General features: G+C 44.6%; 1 protein-coding gene across 3 annotated transcripts in view; it reads right to left on the reverse strand.

Moving 5' to 3' along the window:
- zrsr2 (zinc finger (CCCH type), RNA-binding motif and serine/arginine rich 2) overlaps positions 1-17,090 on the reverse strand; it is a 46,043-nt gene extending 28,953 nt beyond the window's left edge. For all 3 annotated transcript variants that reach the window (XM_087993164.1, XM_043694460.2, XM_087993163.1), the window contains exons 1-5: positions 17,050-17,090; positions 13,108-13,187; positions 4,322-4,394; positions 2,272-2,380; positions 1,216-1,302 (exon numbers count right to left, since the gene is read on the reverse strand). In XM_087993164.1, coding sequence (XP_087849290.1) covers positions 1,216-1,302; positions 2,272-2,380; positions 4,322-4,394; positions 13,108-13,187; positions 17,050-17,081 — 381 coding nt within the window. In that variant the 5' untranslated portion in view covers positions 17,082-17,090. The remainder of the gene's footprint in view (positions 1-1,215; positions 1,303-2,271; positions 2,381-4,321; positions 4,395-13,107; positions 13,188-17,049) is intronic.
- Positions 17,091-18,764: the final 1,674 nt, after the last annotated feature.

Consider the following 18,764-nt stretch of genomic DNA (forward strand, 5'->3'; position numbering starts at 1 on the left):
TGAATTCTCTTTGTCTAAGTTTAAGCTAACTTAATCTGGATAACCTCACTTTATATATTATTGGTTTGTTTGTAACCTTCAACATATACTCAAATAATCTACAGGGCTGTACCCAAGCAAAACATTAATCAAATAGACTTTCTTCCCACAATCAAGCACATAACTGTCTGAGCAAAGCTTCAAGATAAGGCAGTTCAACTGATCATACTTAGGTTTTAAAGAACAAGTTTTACCTGATTAAGAGTTTAAACTTGCTCTCAGAATATTATCAATCACCCACTTGAGAAAAAATAATGAGCTATTCAGTGAGGAAACAGCAATTCAACAGATTTAATTATACTCTATTCTGAATAAACCATTTGATTTGAAATTTGAACATTATGAACCAATAATAGAGAAAAGTCTTTTGTAACAATCTATATATTGCCTTATTACATCTGAGGCTGATGCCCAAATCAAGACATAAAATTAAATCAAATAAAAAAAACTATCACTCCATGGGCTTTACCCCTATATGCAAGTGGCCGGGTCGCTACGATCAATAACCATTGCTGATTTAAATCATATTTCTACCATTGCTGCCCCATGAAGTGATCAAGTTCAACAGCTTGGCTAGCTGCAAGTTCCTTTAGTATGTTTTAATAATGAATGTGTTTAACAGTTAACCTGTTAACAGTTTAACAGTTAAAAGGCCTTTATGAAAGCACTATATGGTAACATTCCAAAAATCAGTACATGTCTTTTAGTAAAGGGGACATTAATTGAAATGCTTCTTAAAGGAAGATACTTCTCTTAGCTCCATCCAAATTAACCTTAGATGGTTGGCAAGTTACCGTACGTCTGCAAACTCATGATACAAAACTACTCCTCGTCTGGCAATCTCAATCAGATAAGGGTCAAGATGAGATGTGGAAAACTGACACCCTGCTGCATGCTTTTACAGATTCACTTTGCTTGCATATGTGCTAAAACTGACCAGCAAGTACTTGATGCTGACTTTCGATGCCTGCAGTAGACAGCATTCCATTCCCAAGACTCAACTTGATAAATGAACAGAAAAGTAATACCAAATCTTTTGCATTTAATACCATTATTCTTTCAGGCTAAGTTCTCCAAACAACCGCCCTACTTCAAGCAAAAATGCTGAATTAAGATATGAAATGCTTTTTAAAGAGGATATATGCTGTGAATTTATCCTCCTAGAGCTGGAATCACCTCTCGTTCTCTCCGCTCCTGCTGTTTGTGTTCCACTTCCTCTTTTTCCTTCATCTGCTGCTGCTCCCATTCTTCACGGATTCTTCTCTGGGAACACCAAAAAAACAGGATCACAAAACAGTCAATGCTCATTTCACAGACCTATTTTAACGTCAGAATATCTCTTATTTAAAGAATGATCTCACTGTTTAGATTTTAGTTCTGAAGTTAAAATCCAGGAATTTTCAGCATAACTGGAGGCTGTCCCAAACAACATTCTAGTCTACAATGAAGTAAACAATTTCTGAAATATTGGCATCATTTGTGCTCAATTCAAACCATTCCAAAAGACTCTCACCTACAAAGTGAGCAATCTCTTGGAATGACATTCCACAGGGAACAAAGGGCGCAGTCAGACCCAACAGAATTTAAATGATTTACGTCCAAGAAGGAAAACTCTTCTCCTGCTTTAATGCATGCTGCATTTCCTTGCTACACAGCTTAACATTGCAACATCATGTACATTTCATAAGATTTTATCTCCTCCCACAGAAACATGTTGTCTTGTGAGCTTCAGAACCTCCAAGTGAAAGTCATTGTTTTGTGAAGCACTAAATCAGACTTGAGGTGCCAAGTTTATTTAAAGCCATTACAATGGTGCAGCTTTTCACTGCTTTAGAACAGCTGATACGAACTGAGATAATTTTTTTGCATCATCTTTCACACTATTAGTTTCTTACAATCTAAGACCTCTGAATAAAAATATCCAAGCAATACGTCTAAGTGTTTATTATAGCTTGGTTAGCACAACTGCAAACCACAGATCAAAATGTCTTTCCCAGAATCACCATCTAATGAAAGATACAATTTGGTCATCTTAGCTTCATTATAATTCTCACGACACAATGCAAAATTATAAAGCAAATGATATTTCAGTTGTTGAGTATACCTCTTAATTTATAGTCTCAGCAGCTCCTCAGATCAGCTGGAGAGAACACGGGCTAAATGGGTCACTATTCTCTATCTCATTGCTCTGTGTGATTGAAGGAATAGAAGGATTAGAGAACGAGTGTTTACCTCCTCCTCTTCCTGTTTTTTCCGTGCTGCTTCTTCCTTTTCCTTTTTCAGTCGGAATTCCTCTTGGGCTTGCTGCTCTTTTGCCAGCCATTCGACATGTAGGCGCTGCCTAACACGTGAAAGAGGGACAAGGGTGGAGAGAATTACTGCAACCCTTTCTTATAGAGTTATACAGCATGGAAACAGACCTTTCAGTCCAACGAGACATCCCAATCTGATTTAGCCCCATCAACCAGCATTTGACCCATATCCCTCTAAACCTTTCCGATTCATTTATCTGTCCAGATACCATTTAAATGTTATAATTGTACCCATCTCTACCACTTCATCTGGCAGCTCGTTCCCAACTTGCACTATCCTCTGCGTGAAAGTTACCCCCATGACCTTTCAAATCTTTTGACTCTCACTTTAAACCAATGTTCTCTAGTTTTGGACTCCTCTACCCTGGGAAAAAGACCTTAGCTGGACAGCCTATCCATGCCTTTCATGATTTTATGAACCTCTGTAAGATCACTCCCCTGTCTCTGACACTTCAGGGAAAAAAAGCCCCAGGCTATTTAGCCTCTCCCTTTACCTCAAACCCTCTAGTCCTGGAAACATCCTTGTAAACCTTTTTTTGCACCCTCTCAAGTTTAACAACATTCTTGCTTTGGAAGGGCGACCAGAATTATATGTAGTATTGGCAAAAATGGCTCCACCAATGTCCTGTATAGCCATAACATGAAATCCCAACTCCTACACTCAATGTTATAACCAATGAAGACAACTTCACTACCCTGTCCAGAGGACACTATTTACCACTTCCGCCTCACAGCACAGTGACCCAGGTTCAAATCTACCTTTGGACAACTGTCTGTGTGGAGATTGCACATTGTCCCTGTGCCTGTGTGGGTTTCCTCCAGGTGCTCCGGTTTCCTCCCACACTCCAAAGATGTGCAGCTTAGGTGAATTAGCCATGCTGAATGACCTATAGATGCACAGACTAGATGGCTTAGCCACGGTTAATGTAGGGTTACAGGGATAGGGTTGGGGGCTGGGTCTGCATGGGATGCTCGTCGGAGGGTCATTGTGGACTCAAAGGGCTGTTGTGGACTTGAAGAGCCTGCTTCCATTCTGTAGGGATTCTATGATACCTGCGACTCCACTTTCAAGGAACTATATACCTCCATACCTAGGTCTCTTTGTTCAGTCACACTCCCTATGGCCCTACTATTAACTGCATAAGTCCTGCCCTGGTTTGCCTCGTCAAACCTCATATTTATCTAAATTAATCTCCATCTTCCACTGGCCCATCTAATCAAGATCCCCTTGTACTGTGAGATAGTCTTCTTCGCTGTCCACTACACCACCTATTCTGGTGTTTTCTGCAAACCTACTAACTATTTCTCCTACATTCACATCCAAATCATTTATATAAATGACGAAAAGCAGTGGACCCAGCACTGATCCTTGTGGCACACCACTAGTCACAGGCCTCAACCCCAAAAAACAATCCTCCATTCCCATCCTCTTCTCTATCTTTGAGCCAATTTTGTATCCAATTGGCTAATTCCCTTGGATCCCATGTGATCTAACCTTACTAACCAGTCTACTATGCAGAACCTTGTCGAATGTTTTGAAATCCATATGGATGTGTTCATTAATTTCTTTGTCACCTTTTCAAAAAAAACCCAGTCAGCAACACAAATCAGGAGTGCTAACAGCTGAAGATTAATAGATGAGATATGTATCCAGGTTTGGTCACTATATCAAAAATGTCACATGCACATTGGAAAAGGGACACAGATATTAACATTACAATTTATTCAAAGCCAAATCAACCAACTAAATTTACTGACTCATCAGTCATAGCAATCCATATCACTGACAGTTCAATCATTTTGATTTGACTTGATTTAAGAGACGGAACCGACCACTTTAAAATAACACAGGTTTCGACAAACACTTTAAATCAGTTGTTGTTGACAATCTCCACTTAAATACAGGATTTGTGACCTTTTTCTTTTCTTTTTGTAAAATTAAAGGCTCATAGATCTCAAAGGTCACTGACCTTTCAGCTTCCAACACACTCTCTTCTTCCTCAAGGTTTTCTACCTCTTCTACATCCTCTTCATTAGCCAATTCTGAAAGAGAATTAAAATAATACTTCATTGCACAAAAAGAAAGTGCACAAAATCTGAGTATGAGAATTCATCACCTTTAGTGCGTTATATATTAAAGAACTGCCAATACATTTTTCAAATGAACTATTATCTTTCCTCTAACCTTCACATCAAGACCAGTCTCAACATGGTTACTGAAAAACCTACAATTTCAGCGAAGAGGAGGGAGGAGGGAAAAGAGAGAGCGTAGAGGACGAGAACACAGGCAGCACGGTGGCTGAGTGGTTAGCACTGCTGCCTCACAGCGCCAGGGATCCGGGTTCGATTTCAGCCTCGGGCAATTGTCTGTGTGGAGTCTGCACATTCTCCCCGTGTCTGCATGGGTTTCCTCCGGGTGCTCTGGTTTCCTCCCACAGTCCAAAGATATGCAGGTTAGGTGAATTGGCCAAGCTAAAATTGTCTATTGTGTTCAGGGATGTGTAGGTTAGGTGCATTAATCAAGGGTTTGGGTGGGATACTCTTCGGAGGGTCGGTGTGGACTTGTTGGACTTGGGTTTATTCCCACACTGTAGGGATTCTAAGAACATAAATAGGAACTATATAGTCCAATAGTTATAGGGAAAGTATTGGAATCTCTTACAAAATTAGTCTTAATAATGCATGTTAGATATTTTTCTTAGATTTACTATCTCCTTTTGGAAAGCATTAAAAGTTTTTGCCTGATCTGCTTTCTGTGGCAGAAAATTCCACAGGCGTCTCCAAGTGAAGACATTTCTCATCCCCTCCGGCCTAAATGGCCAACCCCACATCCTTAGATTGTGACCTCTGGTTCTGGATTCCTCAGGCATCAGGAACATTTTTCCTGCATTTACGCTGTCTAGTCCTGTAAGAACTTTATCTGTCCCTATGGGATCCCACCCCCCTCATTCTTCTAAACACCACTGAATAAAGTCCGAGCCAATCCAGTCTCTCTTCATAAGTCAGACTTGTCATCCCAAGAATCCAGCAAGAGGCTGGGAGAACACAGCAAGCCAGGCAGCATCAGGTGTTGAAGAAGTCAACACTTCTTCAGGACCAGGGGTGGGGGTAGGGGGAGTTGCAGATAAAGGGCAGGTGGGGGGAGGGTTATGGGTGGGGACAGGGGCAAAGTGGTGAGGTGGTGATAGGTGAATACAGGTGGTAGGTATGACCTGGTTGGTCGATAGGAGGAATAAATCCAGTTGGTAGCTGGAAGGAGAGGTCGGTTGGAGGGATGGAAGGGAGGAGGCGGGGCTGAAAAGGGAGTTGGGGGATGTGTGGGAAGGATATTTGAAATTGGAGAATTCAATGTTGAGTCCTCCGAGCTGTAGGCTGCCAGGCGGAAGGTGAGGTGCTGGCCAGGACTTACACTGTTCATGGCAGGGCCCTGGGGAGTGTTGTTGAATAGAGATCCCTTGGGGTTCACACACACAGTTCCTTGAAAATGGCAGCACAGGTCGACATGGTGGTGAAGGTGGTGTTTGGCACACTTGCCCTTATTGATCAGTGTATTGAGTATAGGGATAGAGATATCATATCGCAGCTATACAAGATATTGGTGAGGCCACTTTTGGAACACTGCATATATTTCTGGTCACCCTTCTATGGGAAGAATATTATTAAATTCAAAAAGGTATGGAAAAGATTTACAAGGATGTTACCAGGATTGGTGGTTTGAGTTATAAGGAGAGACTGGAAAGACTGGGATTTTTTTTTCCCTGTGTAGGAAGCTGAAGAGTGACCATATAGATTTTTATAAAATCATGAGGGGCATAGTTAAGGTGAATACCAAAGGTCTTTTCCATGGGGTAGAGGATTTCAAAACTAGAGGGCATAGGTTGAAGGTGAGAAGTGAAAGATTTAAAAAGAACCCAAGGGTCAACCTTTTCAAAGAGCATGGTTCTTATATGGAATGAACTGCCAGAGGAGTGGTAGATGCAGGAACAGTTATAGCATTTACAAGATATTTGGACAGGTACATGAATAAAAAACATTTAGAGGGATGTTGGGCAAATGTAACCAATAATTCATAAAAGTGATAACAGAAGTTCAGATTTGATTTGTGATTCATTCAGTGACTAGGGTGAGGGCTGTGGGATGGAGTGGTAAAAGAAGGATCAACATACTACAAATTAGCCCACAAATACTAAGAGAATACACATGAGGCTTCATATTTGAATAAGCACAAATAATACATTAATAGCACAAGTTTAATCCTGAACAAAGCCAGATAAACTGGAAGGCCCCCGATAGGTTACCTAAACGGGCACTGTCTATGTTATACATCATGGGGGAGCTTGATCTGATGGTTATCTGATATCTGTGGGTGTACTTAATCATTTTCTGGAAGTATATCACTTTCTAGTGATATCTTGGCTGATTACTTTCCCTCTCATATCTATGTCTGTAACACCCATCTTTTTTTTTTGTTTATGACATTGTTCACTGATTTTCTCCTCTCTCATCCCTTTCTTTTGAATGCACTAATTCATTCCTCAATTAACTCCACAAGTTAGCTTCCATGTATGATGTTGGACAGTTCCTGTTGTAAGACTATTAGACAAACGACAAAACAAATGGAGAGTGGGTGACGTTTTTATCGACTGGACTGACTTTCTACTCTGTGCAGCTTCATGATGCACTTAGACTCTATATTTTAACAGGAATGATGCTGTGAAACTTGAAAAGGTTCAGAAAAGAATTACAAGGATGTTGTCAGGGTTGGAGGATTTGAGCTACAGGGAGAGGCTGAATAGGCTGGGGTTGTTTTTGCTGGAGCATCGGAGGCTGAGGGGTGGCCTTACTGAGGTTTATAAATCATGAGGGGCATGGATAGGGTAAATAGACAAGGTATTTTACCTGGGGTGGGGAAGACCAGAACTACAGGGCATAAGTTTAGATTGAGAGGGGAAGAGTTTACAAGGGACCTAAGGAGTAAAGTTTTCACACAGAGGGTGATGCGGGCATGAAATGCGCTGCCGGAGGAAGTGGTGGAGGCTGGGACAATTGCAACATTTAAAAGGCATCTGGATGGGTACATGAATAGGAAGGGTTTGGAGGGATATGGGCCAAGTGCTGGCAAATGGGATTAGATTAATTTCAGATATCTGGTCAACATGGACAAGTTGGACCAAAGGTCTGTTTCTGTGCTGTACTTTTCTATGACTCTAAGACCAGAGGGTGTGAGTTAAAAGGAGAGGCTAAATAGGCTGGGATTCTTTTTCCCTGGAGTGCAGCATGTTGAGGGGTGGCCTTATGGAGGTTTATAAAATCACGAGGGGCTCAGATGAGGTGGATCTTTACCCCAGGGTAGGGGAGTCCGAAACTAGGGCATTAGGTTTAAAGTGAGAGGGGAAAGATTTAAAAGGGACTTGACAGTTAACTTTTTCTCACGGGGGGGTGGTTCATATGTGGAATGCCAGAAGAAATTATAGATGCAGGTACAGTTACAACAGTTAAAAGACATTCAGACAGGTACATGAATAGAAAAGGTTTCGAGGGTTATGTGCCAAATGCAGGCAAATGGGACTAGTTCAGTTGGGGAAACCTGGTCGGAAAGGATAAGTTGGACCGAAGGGTCTATTTCTGTGTTGTATGACTCTATCGCTGCACCCACCTCACTGTCCACCCTTGTACAGAGCTTTGAATTGCCTGCAATTTAGTTATCTAAATTATGAATATATATTGTGAACAACGGGAATCAAGCTCTGATCTCTGCGGTATCCCACTAGTCACTGCCGGTCACTGAGAAAATGACCTGTATATTCCTACTCTTTGTTGCTTGTCTGCCAGTTAGTTCACTATCCATCTCAGTAGCTGAAAATGTGTTGCTGGAAAAGCGCAGCAGGTCAGGCAGCATCCAGGGAACAGGAGAATCGACGTTTCGGGCATAAGCCCTTCTTCAGGAATACAGGAGAAACGTCGATTCTCCTGTTCCCTGGATGCTGCCTGACCTGCTGCGCTTTTCCAGCAACACATTTTCAGCTCTGATCTCCAGCATCTGCAGACCTCACTTTCTCCTATCCATCTCAGTACACCACCCTAATCCCATGTGCTTTAATTGGACATGTTAATCTCTTATATGGGTGGGTGGCACAGTGGTTAGCACTGTTGCCTCACAGCGCCAGAGACCCGGGTTCAATTCCCACTTCAGGCGACTGACTGTGTGGAGTTTGCACGTTCTCCCCGTGTCTGCGTGGGTTTCCTCCGGGTGCTCCGGTTTCCTCCCACAATCCAAAAATGCGCAGGTTAGGTAAATTGGCCGTGCTAAATTGTCCGTAGTGTTAGGTGAAGGGGTAAATCTAGAGAAATGGGTCTGGGTGGGTTGCGCTTTGGCGGGTCGGTGTGGACTTGTTGGGCTGAAGGGCCTGTTTCCACGCTATAAGTAATCTAATCTAATCTAATCTAAAAAAATGGGACCTTATAAAACCCTTCTGAAAGTCCAAGTAAACCTCATCCACTGGGTTTCTCATTAACTCTACTAGTTACATCCTAGAAAATGACAGTAGATATGTCAAGCATGGTTTCCCATTTCGTCAATCTAGCTGACTCTATCCAATCCTGTCCACTGTTTTCCAAGTGCACGCTATTAAATCCTTTAGAAAAGATCCTAGCATTTTCCCTACTAATTGGTTAACAGGTAAATCACATCTGTCATTCTATTTGCGTGTTTTGTTTAGGAATGTAACCAGGTTGGGTAGAGGGAGAACTAGCATATGCAGTTATTAGATTAGATTAGATTCCCTATGGCATGGAAACAGGCCCTTCAGCCCAACACCGACCTTCTGAAGAGTAACCCACCCAGACCCATTCCCCTACCCTACATTTACCCCAACTAATGCACCTAAATACTATGGTCAGTGTACTTGGATTTCCAAAAAGCACCAAAAAAAGGTGCCACACAAAAAAATGAGTACACAAGATAAAAGGTCCTAGATGTTTGGGATCATTATCATATTTAATCAACCAGTTCAGACACGTTATAGATACACTGACACATCAGCAAGGTAGGTGCAACTTGGGCTTAGAATTTCTAGCCCAGAGCTAAGGACACTACCATTGAGAGACAAGACTGCTTTGAGCTGGGGTAACATATGTAAGACACTGAAGCAGGAAGTATGGATAAATAGGATATTTTTAATTTGGAAGTTTACCTAGGGACTTCCACAAAGATCAAATCTGAGGTGTCAGCTATTCACAATCTATATTAATTATTCAAAGATGCAGAGATTAATGTAGATACATCAAGTTTGCTAATGATATAACATTCAATGGGAATGTAAGCTATAAGGCAGATGCAAAGAACAAAGAAACTTTACAGCCCAGGTACAGGCCCTTGGGCCCTCCAAGCCTGTGCCGATCCAAATCCACTGTCTAAACCTATCACTCAATTCCTTAGGATTTGTATCTCTTTGCTCCCCACCTACTCATGCATCTGTCCAGATGCACCTTAAATGAATCTACTGTGTCTACCTCTACTAGCAACACGTTCCAAGCACTTACCATCCTTTGTGTAAAGTATTTTCCACGTGTATCCCCCTTAAACTTTCCACCTCTCACCTTGAATGCGTGACCACTCGTTATTGAATCCCTCACCCTGGGTAAAAGCTTATCTCTATCCACCCTGTCTAGACCCTTCATGATTTTGTAAACCTCAATCAGGTCCCCCCTCAATCTCCTTTTTTCTAATGAAAACAATCCTAACCTCCTCAACCTCTCTTCATAGCTAGCACCTTCCATACCAGGCAACATCCTCGAAAACATTCTCTGCACCCTCTCTAAAGCGTCCACATCCTTTGGGTAATGTGGCGACCAGAACGGTACACAGTATTCTAAATGTGGCTGAACCAAAGTCCTGTACAATTTTAACATGGCCTGCCAGCTCTTATACTCAATACCCCATCCAATGAAGGCAAGCATACCAAATGCCTTCTTGACCACTCTATCCATCAGTTCTGCAACCGTAAGGGTACAATGGACCTAAATTCCCAGTTCTCTGCTAATCAACTTTTCCCAAGGCTGGGCTGTTTTCCCTGGAGCATTGCAGGCTGAGGGGGGACCTTATCGAGGTTTATAAAATCATGAAGATGCATGGATAGGATAAATAGACAAAGTCTTTTCCTGGAGTGGGGGAGTCCAGAACTAGAGGGCATAGGTTTAGGGTGAGAGGAGAAAAATATTCAAGAGACCTAAGGGGCAACTTTTTCACACAGAGGGTGGTACGTGTATGGAATGAGCTGCCAGAGGAAGTGGTGGAGGCTAGTACAATTGCAACATTTAAAAGGCATTTAGTTGGGTATATGAATAGGAAGGGTTTAGAATTATATGGGCCAAGTGTGACTAGATTGGGTTAGGATATCTACTTGGACTGAAGGGAGTGTTTCCATGTTGGACATCTCTACGACGCTATGACTCTATGCACTGAAAAACGGCAAGTGACATCTGCAGATACAAGCAGCAAGCAATGACCGTCTTTAGTGAGAGAATCTAACCATTGTCCCAGGACATTCAATTGCTTTACATAATTGAATCTGCCGAACCTGCTATGATTAATATCTTGGGTGAGGGAGGGGCCATTAACCATGCTAGTGAACTGCACTAGCCTTTACGAATGTTGTGGCTACAAAAGTATGTCAGGCTAGGACAGGAATCTGCATGGAATGTAATGGAGTATTCTGCAGTTAACTGGATGAAGGTAGCTCCAGTGATACTCCATAAGCTCGATAACATGGTGAAGTTGGATCGAAGGATCTGTTTCCGTGCTGTACATCACTATGACTCTGTGACAGAGGAAAGATCACTGATGAAATAGGTGGGCCTGAGAAACTACCCTGAGGGACTGGGCTCTATGGCACAGTAGGAGGGTCCCTACCTCTAAGAGCTGGGTTTAAATCCCACCTGCTCCAAAAGGTGTGAAACAATACCTCTGAATCAATTGATCAGAAAATATCTACCGACCCAGAGTAACTCCTGCAGTGATATCTTGGGGGGCTGGGATGAGTGGTCTCCAAAAGCCACAATCCTTTGTGCAAAGTATGAGTCTGACCAGCAGAGTTTATCCAAATTCCCATTGACTACAGTTTTTCTGGAGCTGCTTAATGCCACACTGGGTCAAATGCTGCCTTAACATCAAGCACAGTCACCCTCACTATCCCGATTTCAGGTTTGTTTTGTAAATTTGGGCTTAGGGCACTCACCTGAGGAACTCTGACAGTGATGAGCCTGAGGCTGAGCTGATTTTAAATTCAACCACCACAACCATCTTCCTTCAAACTAAGTCTGACTGCAACTGGGTGATAACCACTTCACGCCTTCACACCCGCAATTCCCCCTCCCCTCCAATCGCTGAATCCCTAATCAAAATGTGGGCCTACCATTGACCAGAAAGTGTACCAGATCAGCCATATAAATACTGTAAAGTACACGCAGTCAGGAACTAGGATTCTGTAACCAAAAGAGAAAATGCTGGAAAATCTCAGCAGGTCTGGCAGCATCTGTAAGGAGAAAAAAGAGCTGACGTTTCGAGTCTAACTGACCCTTTGTCAAAGCTTTTATTTTAGCTAGGATTCTGTAGTGATTAACACATGTTCTGACTCGCTAATATCTGTCACCTCTCTATAAGAATGAGATGGAATATTGACCACTTGCATTGATGGGTGCAGCTTCAATAACATTCAAGAAGCTCAACACCATCAGGACAACTGGCAGCACCCCACCCACCACCTTCAATGTACAATTCCCTTCCCCATCAATGGCCAGTAGCAGCATTGTGTGCAATCTACCAGATGCAATGCACTGATACACCAAGGTTCCTTAGCACCTGCATGCTCCCCTCCAAGCCACTCATCGTCTTGAGTCTGAAATATATCGTCGTTCCTTCAGTGTCACTGGGTCACTTGGAATTCTCTCCCTAATAACACTTTGGGTGTGCCAACATCCTATGGTCTGCAGCAGTTCAAGGCAGCAGCTCAACAGCACCCTCTCCAGGGCAATTCGGAATGTGCACTAAATGTTGGCCGAGCCTTGATGTCCATATTCCATTAACAAATAAGAACAAATTCACTAACAGCACTCAATCCTTAAAGGAAAAGCTGATATATATGTATTCCACCATCCAGTCCCCCTAGCATTCTCACTCAATGTCCCAGAACAAATGGTCCATACTCACCACATCCTGGTCTCTTTGATCCCCTCCAAGAGCCCAGCAACCTCTCCCAGTCCCACTAAGTCGCCTCTCAGATACCTCTACTTGACACCCACTGCATCTTTCCAGACTATCTCACCCCTGTTGGACCCCTGCCAAGGTCCACCATCACCTCCAGGACTCCAACACACTGTCCCTGCTCTGGTTCCAGGAATCACCCAACCCCACCACCCCTCGACGTCACCCTCCATTCCCTTTCTTCCTTTCTGGTCCCAGGTCACCCTCTCCCACTTTGTCCTTGGTCACTCACAGGTCCCACTCTCCCAGGTTTCACCATAGCACACCCAACCCCCAGGACAGCTAGGCACCCCACTCCCAAACTCCACCTCTGTGTGCCAGCCCCACACCCTGGTTACCCCGTTCCCCACCACCACCCTCCACTCCTTGTTTCATCCAAACCCCATCCATGCCCACCCCTCCTGTCCTCAGAGCCTCTGATCTTTCCTGGGTCTCCGTTCTCCACCCCTACTGCCACAGATTCTCACTGGCTGTTCCCTCCGGCCAGGCTCCTACCTGCCTGACGCTGTTTGGCCTCCTCCTGCCGCCTCCTCCTCCGCTTCTCCTTCTTCAGCAACGCCCGCGCCTTCCTGTGACTGCGGAGATAGAGATCGACAGTGAGACAGAACGCGAGAGAGAGAGCACGAGTGAAAAAGTGAGATGAAGTGAGAGCTTGAGAACAAGTCAATGAGCTGCAGAGTGATTGAGGGTGAGTGAGAATGAAAGAGCAAGTCAGAAAGTGAAAGACTGAGTGAGAGCAAGCGAGAGAGAGAGAGGATGAGTGTGGAAGAGCACGAGAGTCAGAGCGCGTGAGAGGGAGCGTGAGCGAGACAGTGCAAGAAAGCGAGTGTGACATTGAGAGCGAGCGGGAGAGCACAAGAGTGAGAGCAAGCGCAAGAGTGAGAGTGAGCGGGAGAGAGTGAGAGCGAGCGGGAGAGCGCGAGAGTGAGAGCGAGCGGGAGTGAGACGAGCGGGAGCGGGAGCGAGAGAGAGTGAGAGCAAGAGCGAGCGGGAGTGAGAGAGAGAGATCGCGAGCGCGAGTGAGTGAGAGCGAGCGGGAGCGGGAGTGAGAGTGAGCAGGAGCGCGCAAGAGTGAGAGTGAGCAGGAGCGCGCAAGAGTGAGAGAGAGCGGGAGTGAGAGACAGCAGGAGAGCACAAGCGAGCAGGAGAACGTGGGAGTGAGAGAGAGCGCGAGTGTGAGAGAGAGCGGGAGTGAGAGAGAACAGGAGCGTGCGAGAGTGAGAGAGCGGGAGAGGGCGAGAGTGAGAGCGAGCGGGAGTGAGAGAGTGCGGGAGAGAGTGAGACCGAATGAGAGTGACAGCAAGCGGGAGCGCGCAAGTGTGAGAGCGAGTGGGAGTGAGAGCGAGTGCGAGAGAGAGCGGGAGTGAGACAGTGAGAGCGAGCAAGAGAGCGCGAGAGTGAGAGCGAGCGGGAGTGAGAGCAAGCAGGAGAGCGCGAGAGTGCAAGAGTGAGAGCTAGCAGGAGAGCGCGAGAGTGAGAGAGAGCGGGAGTGAGAGAGTGCAGGAGTGCGCGAGAGTGAGAGAGAGCGGGAGAGCGTGAGAGTGAGAGCGAGAGTGAGCAGAACGCGAGAGTGAGCGGGAGTAAGAGAGCGAGAACGCACGAAAGTGAGAGCGAGTAAGAGTGAGAGCGAGCGAGAATGCGCGAGAGTGAGAGCGAGCCACAGACAGAGAGCACGCGGGACAGCGTACCCATATCCAGTGTTTCTTTCTCAGTCTCTCTCCCTCACACAGAGTGTGTATTTATCACTCACAAACAAAACATGTTCGTCTGTCTCACAAGCAGTGTATGCGTTTCTCTCTCTCATATGCAGCTTGTATGTTTCTCTCATAGGCGCATACATGTTTCTCTCAAACACATGCACAGCGTGTACGGTTTCTCTCTCTTGCGCACACAGCGCGCGCACGTTTCTTTCTGTGTAATTTTTTCGCTGTGTGCGTTTCTCATATACAGACTGTATACGTTTCTCACAGGCTGTGTAACATTTCTCACACAGAGCGTGTAACACTTCTCTCACAACGTATATGTTTCTCACTCAGTGTGGTTATATTTCTCTCACACAGTACATTTCTCACTGTGCACATTTCTCTCGCACAGATCGTGCATGTTTCTCTCACACAGAGCGTGCACGTTTCCCACAGTGTGTAGATTTTTCAGTGTACGTTTCTCACACACAGTGCATGCACGTTTCTCAGTATATGTTTCTCACAGTGCGTGCACGTTTCTCACAGACAGAGCATGTACATTTCTCTCAGTGCGTGCACGTTTCTCTCACACAGAGCGTGTATATTCTCACTGTATGCACATTTGTCTCAGAGCATGCACGTTTCTCTCGCAGAGCAAGTGCATTTTCAGAGCATGCACGTTTCTCTCACACAGAGCGTGCACGTTTCTCTATCAGAGCAAGCATGTTTCTCTCAGAGTGCACGTTTCTCACACAGAGCGTGCACATTTCTCACACACAGAGCGTGAACGTTTCTGTATGTATCTCTCACACAGAGCGTGCACGTTACTCAGAGCATACACGTTTCTCTCACACAGAGCGTGCACGTTTCTCAGTGTACATTTCTCACACACAGAACATGTATGTTTCTCACACATAGAGCGTGTACGTCTCTCTCACAGGGCGTGTATGTTTCTCACTGTACGCACGTTTGTCTCAGAGTGTGCACGTTTTTCTCGCAGAGTATGCAAGTGTCTCAGTGTATGCACATTTCTTTCAGAGCTTGCATGCTTCTCACAGAGCGTGCATGTTCCTCTCACACAGAGATTGCAAGATCCTCACACAGGGCGTGTACGTTTCTCTCAGTGTGTGTACGTTTCTCTCACACAGAGCGTGTACGTTTCTCTCACAGAGCGTGCAAGATCCACACACAGGGCGTGTACGTTTCTCTGTGTGTGTGTACGTTTCTCTCACTGTGTGTACGTTTCTCTCACACAGAGCGTGCACGTTTCTCTCACAGAGCGTGCACATTTCTCTCACAGAGCGTGCAAGATCCTCACACAGAGCGTGCACGTTTCTCTCAGTGTGTATGTTTCTCTCACACAGAGCGTGTGTACATTTCTCTCAGTGTGTATGTTTCTCTCACTGTGTGTACGTTTCTCTCACACAGAGCATGCATGTTTCTTACACACAGAGTGCAAGATCCTCACACAGAGAATGCATGTTTCTCTCACACAGAGCGTGCACGTTTCTCTCAGTGTGTACGTTTCTCTCACTGTGTGTACGTTTCTCTCACACAGAGTGTGCTCGTTTCTCACACACAGAGTGCAAGATCCTCACACAGAGCGTGCATGTTTCTCTCACATAGCGTGCACGTTTCTCTCACAGAGAGTGCAAGATCCACACACAGGACGTGTACGTTTCTCTCAGTGTGTACGTTTCTCTCAGTGTGTACGTTTCTCTCACTGTGTGTACGTTTCTCTCAGTGTGTACGTTTCTCTCACTGTGTGTACGTTTCTCTCACTGTGTGTACGTTTCTCTCACACAGAGCGTGCATGTTTCTCTCACAAAGAGCGTGTACGTTTCTCTCACACAGAGCGTGAACGTTTCTCTGTGTATACGTTTCTCTCAGTGTGTACGTTTCTCTCACTGTGTGTACGTTTCTCTCACACAGAGCGTGCATGTTTCTCTCACAAAGAGCGTGTACGTTTCTCTCACACAGAGCGTGAACGTTTCTCTGTGTGTACGTTTCTCTGTGTGTACGTTTCTCTCACACAGAGCGTGCACGTTTCTCACACACAGAGTGCAAGATCCTCACACAGAGCATGCATGTTTCTCTCACACAGAGCGTGCACGTTTCTCTCTGTGTGTACGTTTCTCTCACACAGAGCGTGCACGTTTCTCTCAGTGTGTACGTTTCTCTCACACAGAGCGTGCACGTTTCTCTCAGTGTGTACGTTTCTCTCACACAGAGCGTGCACGTTTCTCTCAGTGTGTACGTTTCTCTCACACAGAGCGTGCACGTTTCTCTCAGTGTGTACGTTTCTCTCACAGTGTGCATGTTTCTCACAGAGTGTGCACGTTTCCCATAGTCTGCGCACGTCTCTCTCACCCACAGTGTGTATGTTTCTCAGTGTGTGTACAATCCTCTCACACCCACATCCACAGCATTTTATACATTTCTCTGATCGACACTGAGCTGACCCTTGGGGGCTCCCACCTGATTGTGGGGGACAGGGACAGGGACACACACCCTCCCCTCCCTCCCGCCTCACTGACACACACTCTCTCACACACACACAGTATATACCTGTTTCTTTCGCTGACATAGTGTTTTATATATATTTATATAAAACAGTTTAATCTCTCATCAGGCACTGACCTGATGCCTGGGCCGGGGGATACACCGTCAGTCCCCCCGCCCCCCTCTCTCTCTCTCTGGCGGTGTGTGTATATATATATATATTGATTGATTGATTTCTCTCTCAGACACTGACCTGATCCTCGAACACTCCGCCAACATCGCCATCTTGCCATGGAGGAGGGGGTCACGTGGGCGCTCTGCGCCTGCGCTCTGTCACGGCTGGCTGGGATGCAGAGCTGCATTTGGATAGTGCCTTTCACAACCTGGGGCTGCCCGCTGCCTGACCCAGTCTGGTCGCCCCAGCAATGGGCAGCCAGCTCGCCTCCCTTCCTGTATAGGAGCGGGTTATATTTGCTCCTTTCCAGTCAGGTAGAAAGTTTGCAGAATCCAGTGAACTTGTGGAAAATTCCCACTCATGCACTATTCCGTTACTAGCCAGTTCTTTAACGGCCACAGGACCCTGAGACTCATCAACCACAGTTCAAATCAGTTAGTTCAGTACTGCATCCCTCAAGATAATAATTTCATCACTCTTTCTTCAACCTCCTGATTGACAGATATGACTGGGATGCTTTTTTGTATCCCTGAACTGCAGACGAAGCAAATTACTTATTCATTATTTCTGTCATTTCTATATGATCTACTATTAATACTCCACTTTGCACCCTTTAGAAAACCACCTTCACTTGTTTATTTTTTAGATACCTATAGAATATCATTTTTTTTTACATTTCTAGCTAGCTTCTTCTTATGCTGCAATTTAATAGTCCAAATTAAACTTGCAGTCATTATTTCTTGCTCTTTGTATTCTAAGTCACCTGAACTTCCAGTCACCTTTAACAATTGAATGTCTGTTCCTTAAGATTAATGCTCTTCTTAACCTCTTTAATTAATCACAGATGGTGGGTCCTCCCTTTGGAGTATTTGTTTTGAGTATTCTGAAGTGCCTTGTTAAATGTTTGTCACTGCTTTTCTGTTGATCTATCTCCGAGTCTAATATCCCTGTTCACCTCAGCTAGCGCTCAGATTTTATGCCTAAGTAGTTGCTGTTTATTTAAGTTTAAAATACTCATCTCACTTATTACTGAATGTAAAGTTCAATCATGTTGCAACTGCTGGTCACTGAGTCATAGAGATCTGCATTGCCTTTGTCCCATCTGGTCTGTGCTGATCAAAAGCAACCATCTAACTATTCTAATCCCATTTTCCTGCACTTGACCCATAGCATTGTACACCTTGGCATTGCAAGTAAATCTAAATATTTCTTCAATGTTATCAGAGTTCCTGCCTCTTACCACCCTTACAGGCAGTGAGTTCCAGATTCCCACTACCCTTTGGGTGAAATAATTTTTCCTCACATCTTCTCTAAACCTTCCACCCTTAACAAATCTATGGCACCTTGTCCATCAAGGGAAAAAGTTTCTTCCAGTCTACTCGATCTATGTCCTTCATAATTTTACATATATCATTCATGTTCCCTCTCAATCTCCTCTGCTCTGATGAAAATAACCCCAGTCTGTTCAATCTCACTTCATAATTGAAACTCTTCAGCTCAGGCAACATTGTGGTCAATCCTCTCTATTCCCTCTCCTGTTCTATCACAGGTTTACTGGTGCTTGGGTTTAGGCACGATGTCCTGCAGAGTTCGCCAGGTTTGCAATATGTATTGGTCAATACATCTTCCAGCTCAGGGAAGGTCATAGAATCATATAATCCATAGAATCCCTACAGTGTGGAAAGAAGCCCTTTGGCCCAACAACTCCAGACTGACCCTCCAAAAAGTAACCCACCCAGACCCATTCCCATTACCCTATATTTACCCTTAATGCACCTAACCTACATTTCCCT

The sequence above is a fragment of the Chiloscyllium plagiosum genome, unplaced genomic scaffold, assembly GCF_037043375.1.
Source record: "Chiloscyllium plagiosum isolate Xiang-an unplaced genomic scaffold, Cpla_swu_hap1 HiC_scaffold_12, whole genome shotgun sequence".
Classification (NCBI taxonomy): domain Eukaryota; kingdom Metazoa; phylum Chordata; class Chondrichthyes; order Orectolobiformes; family Hemiscylliidae; genus Chiloscyllium; species Chiloscyllium plagiosum.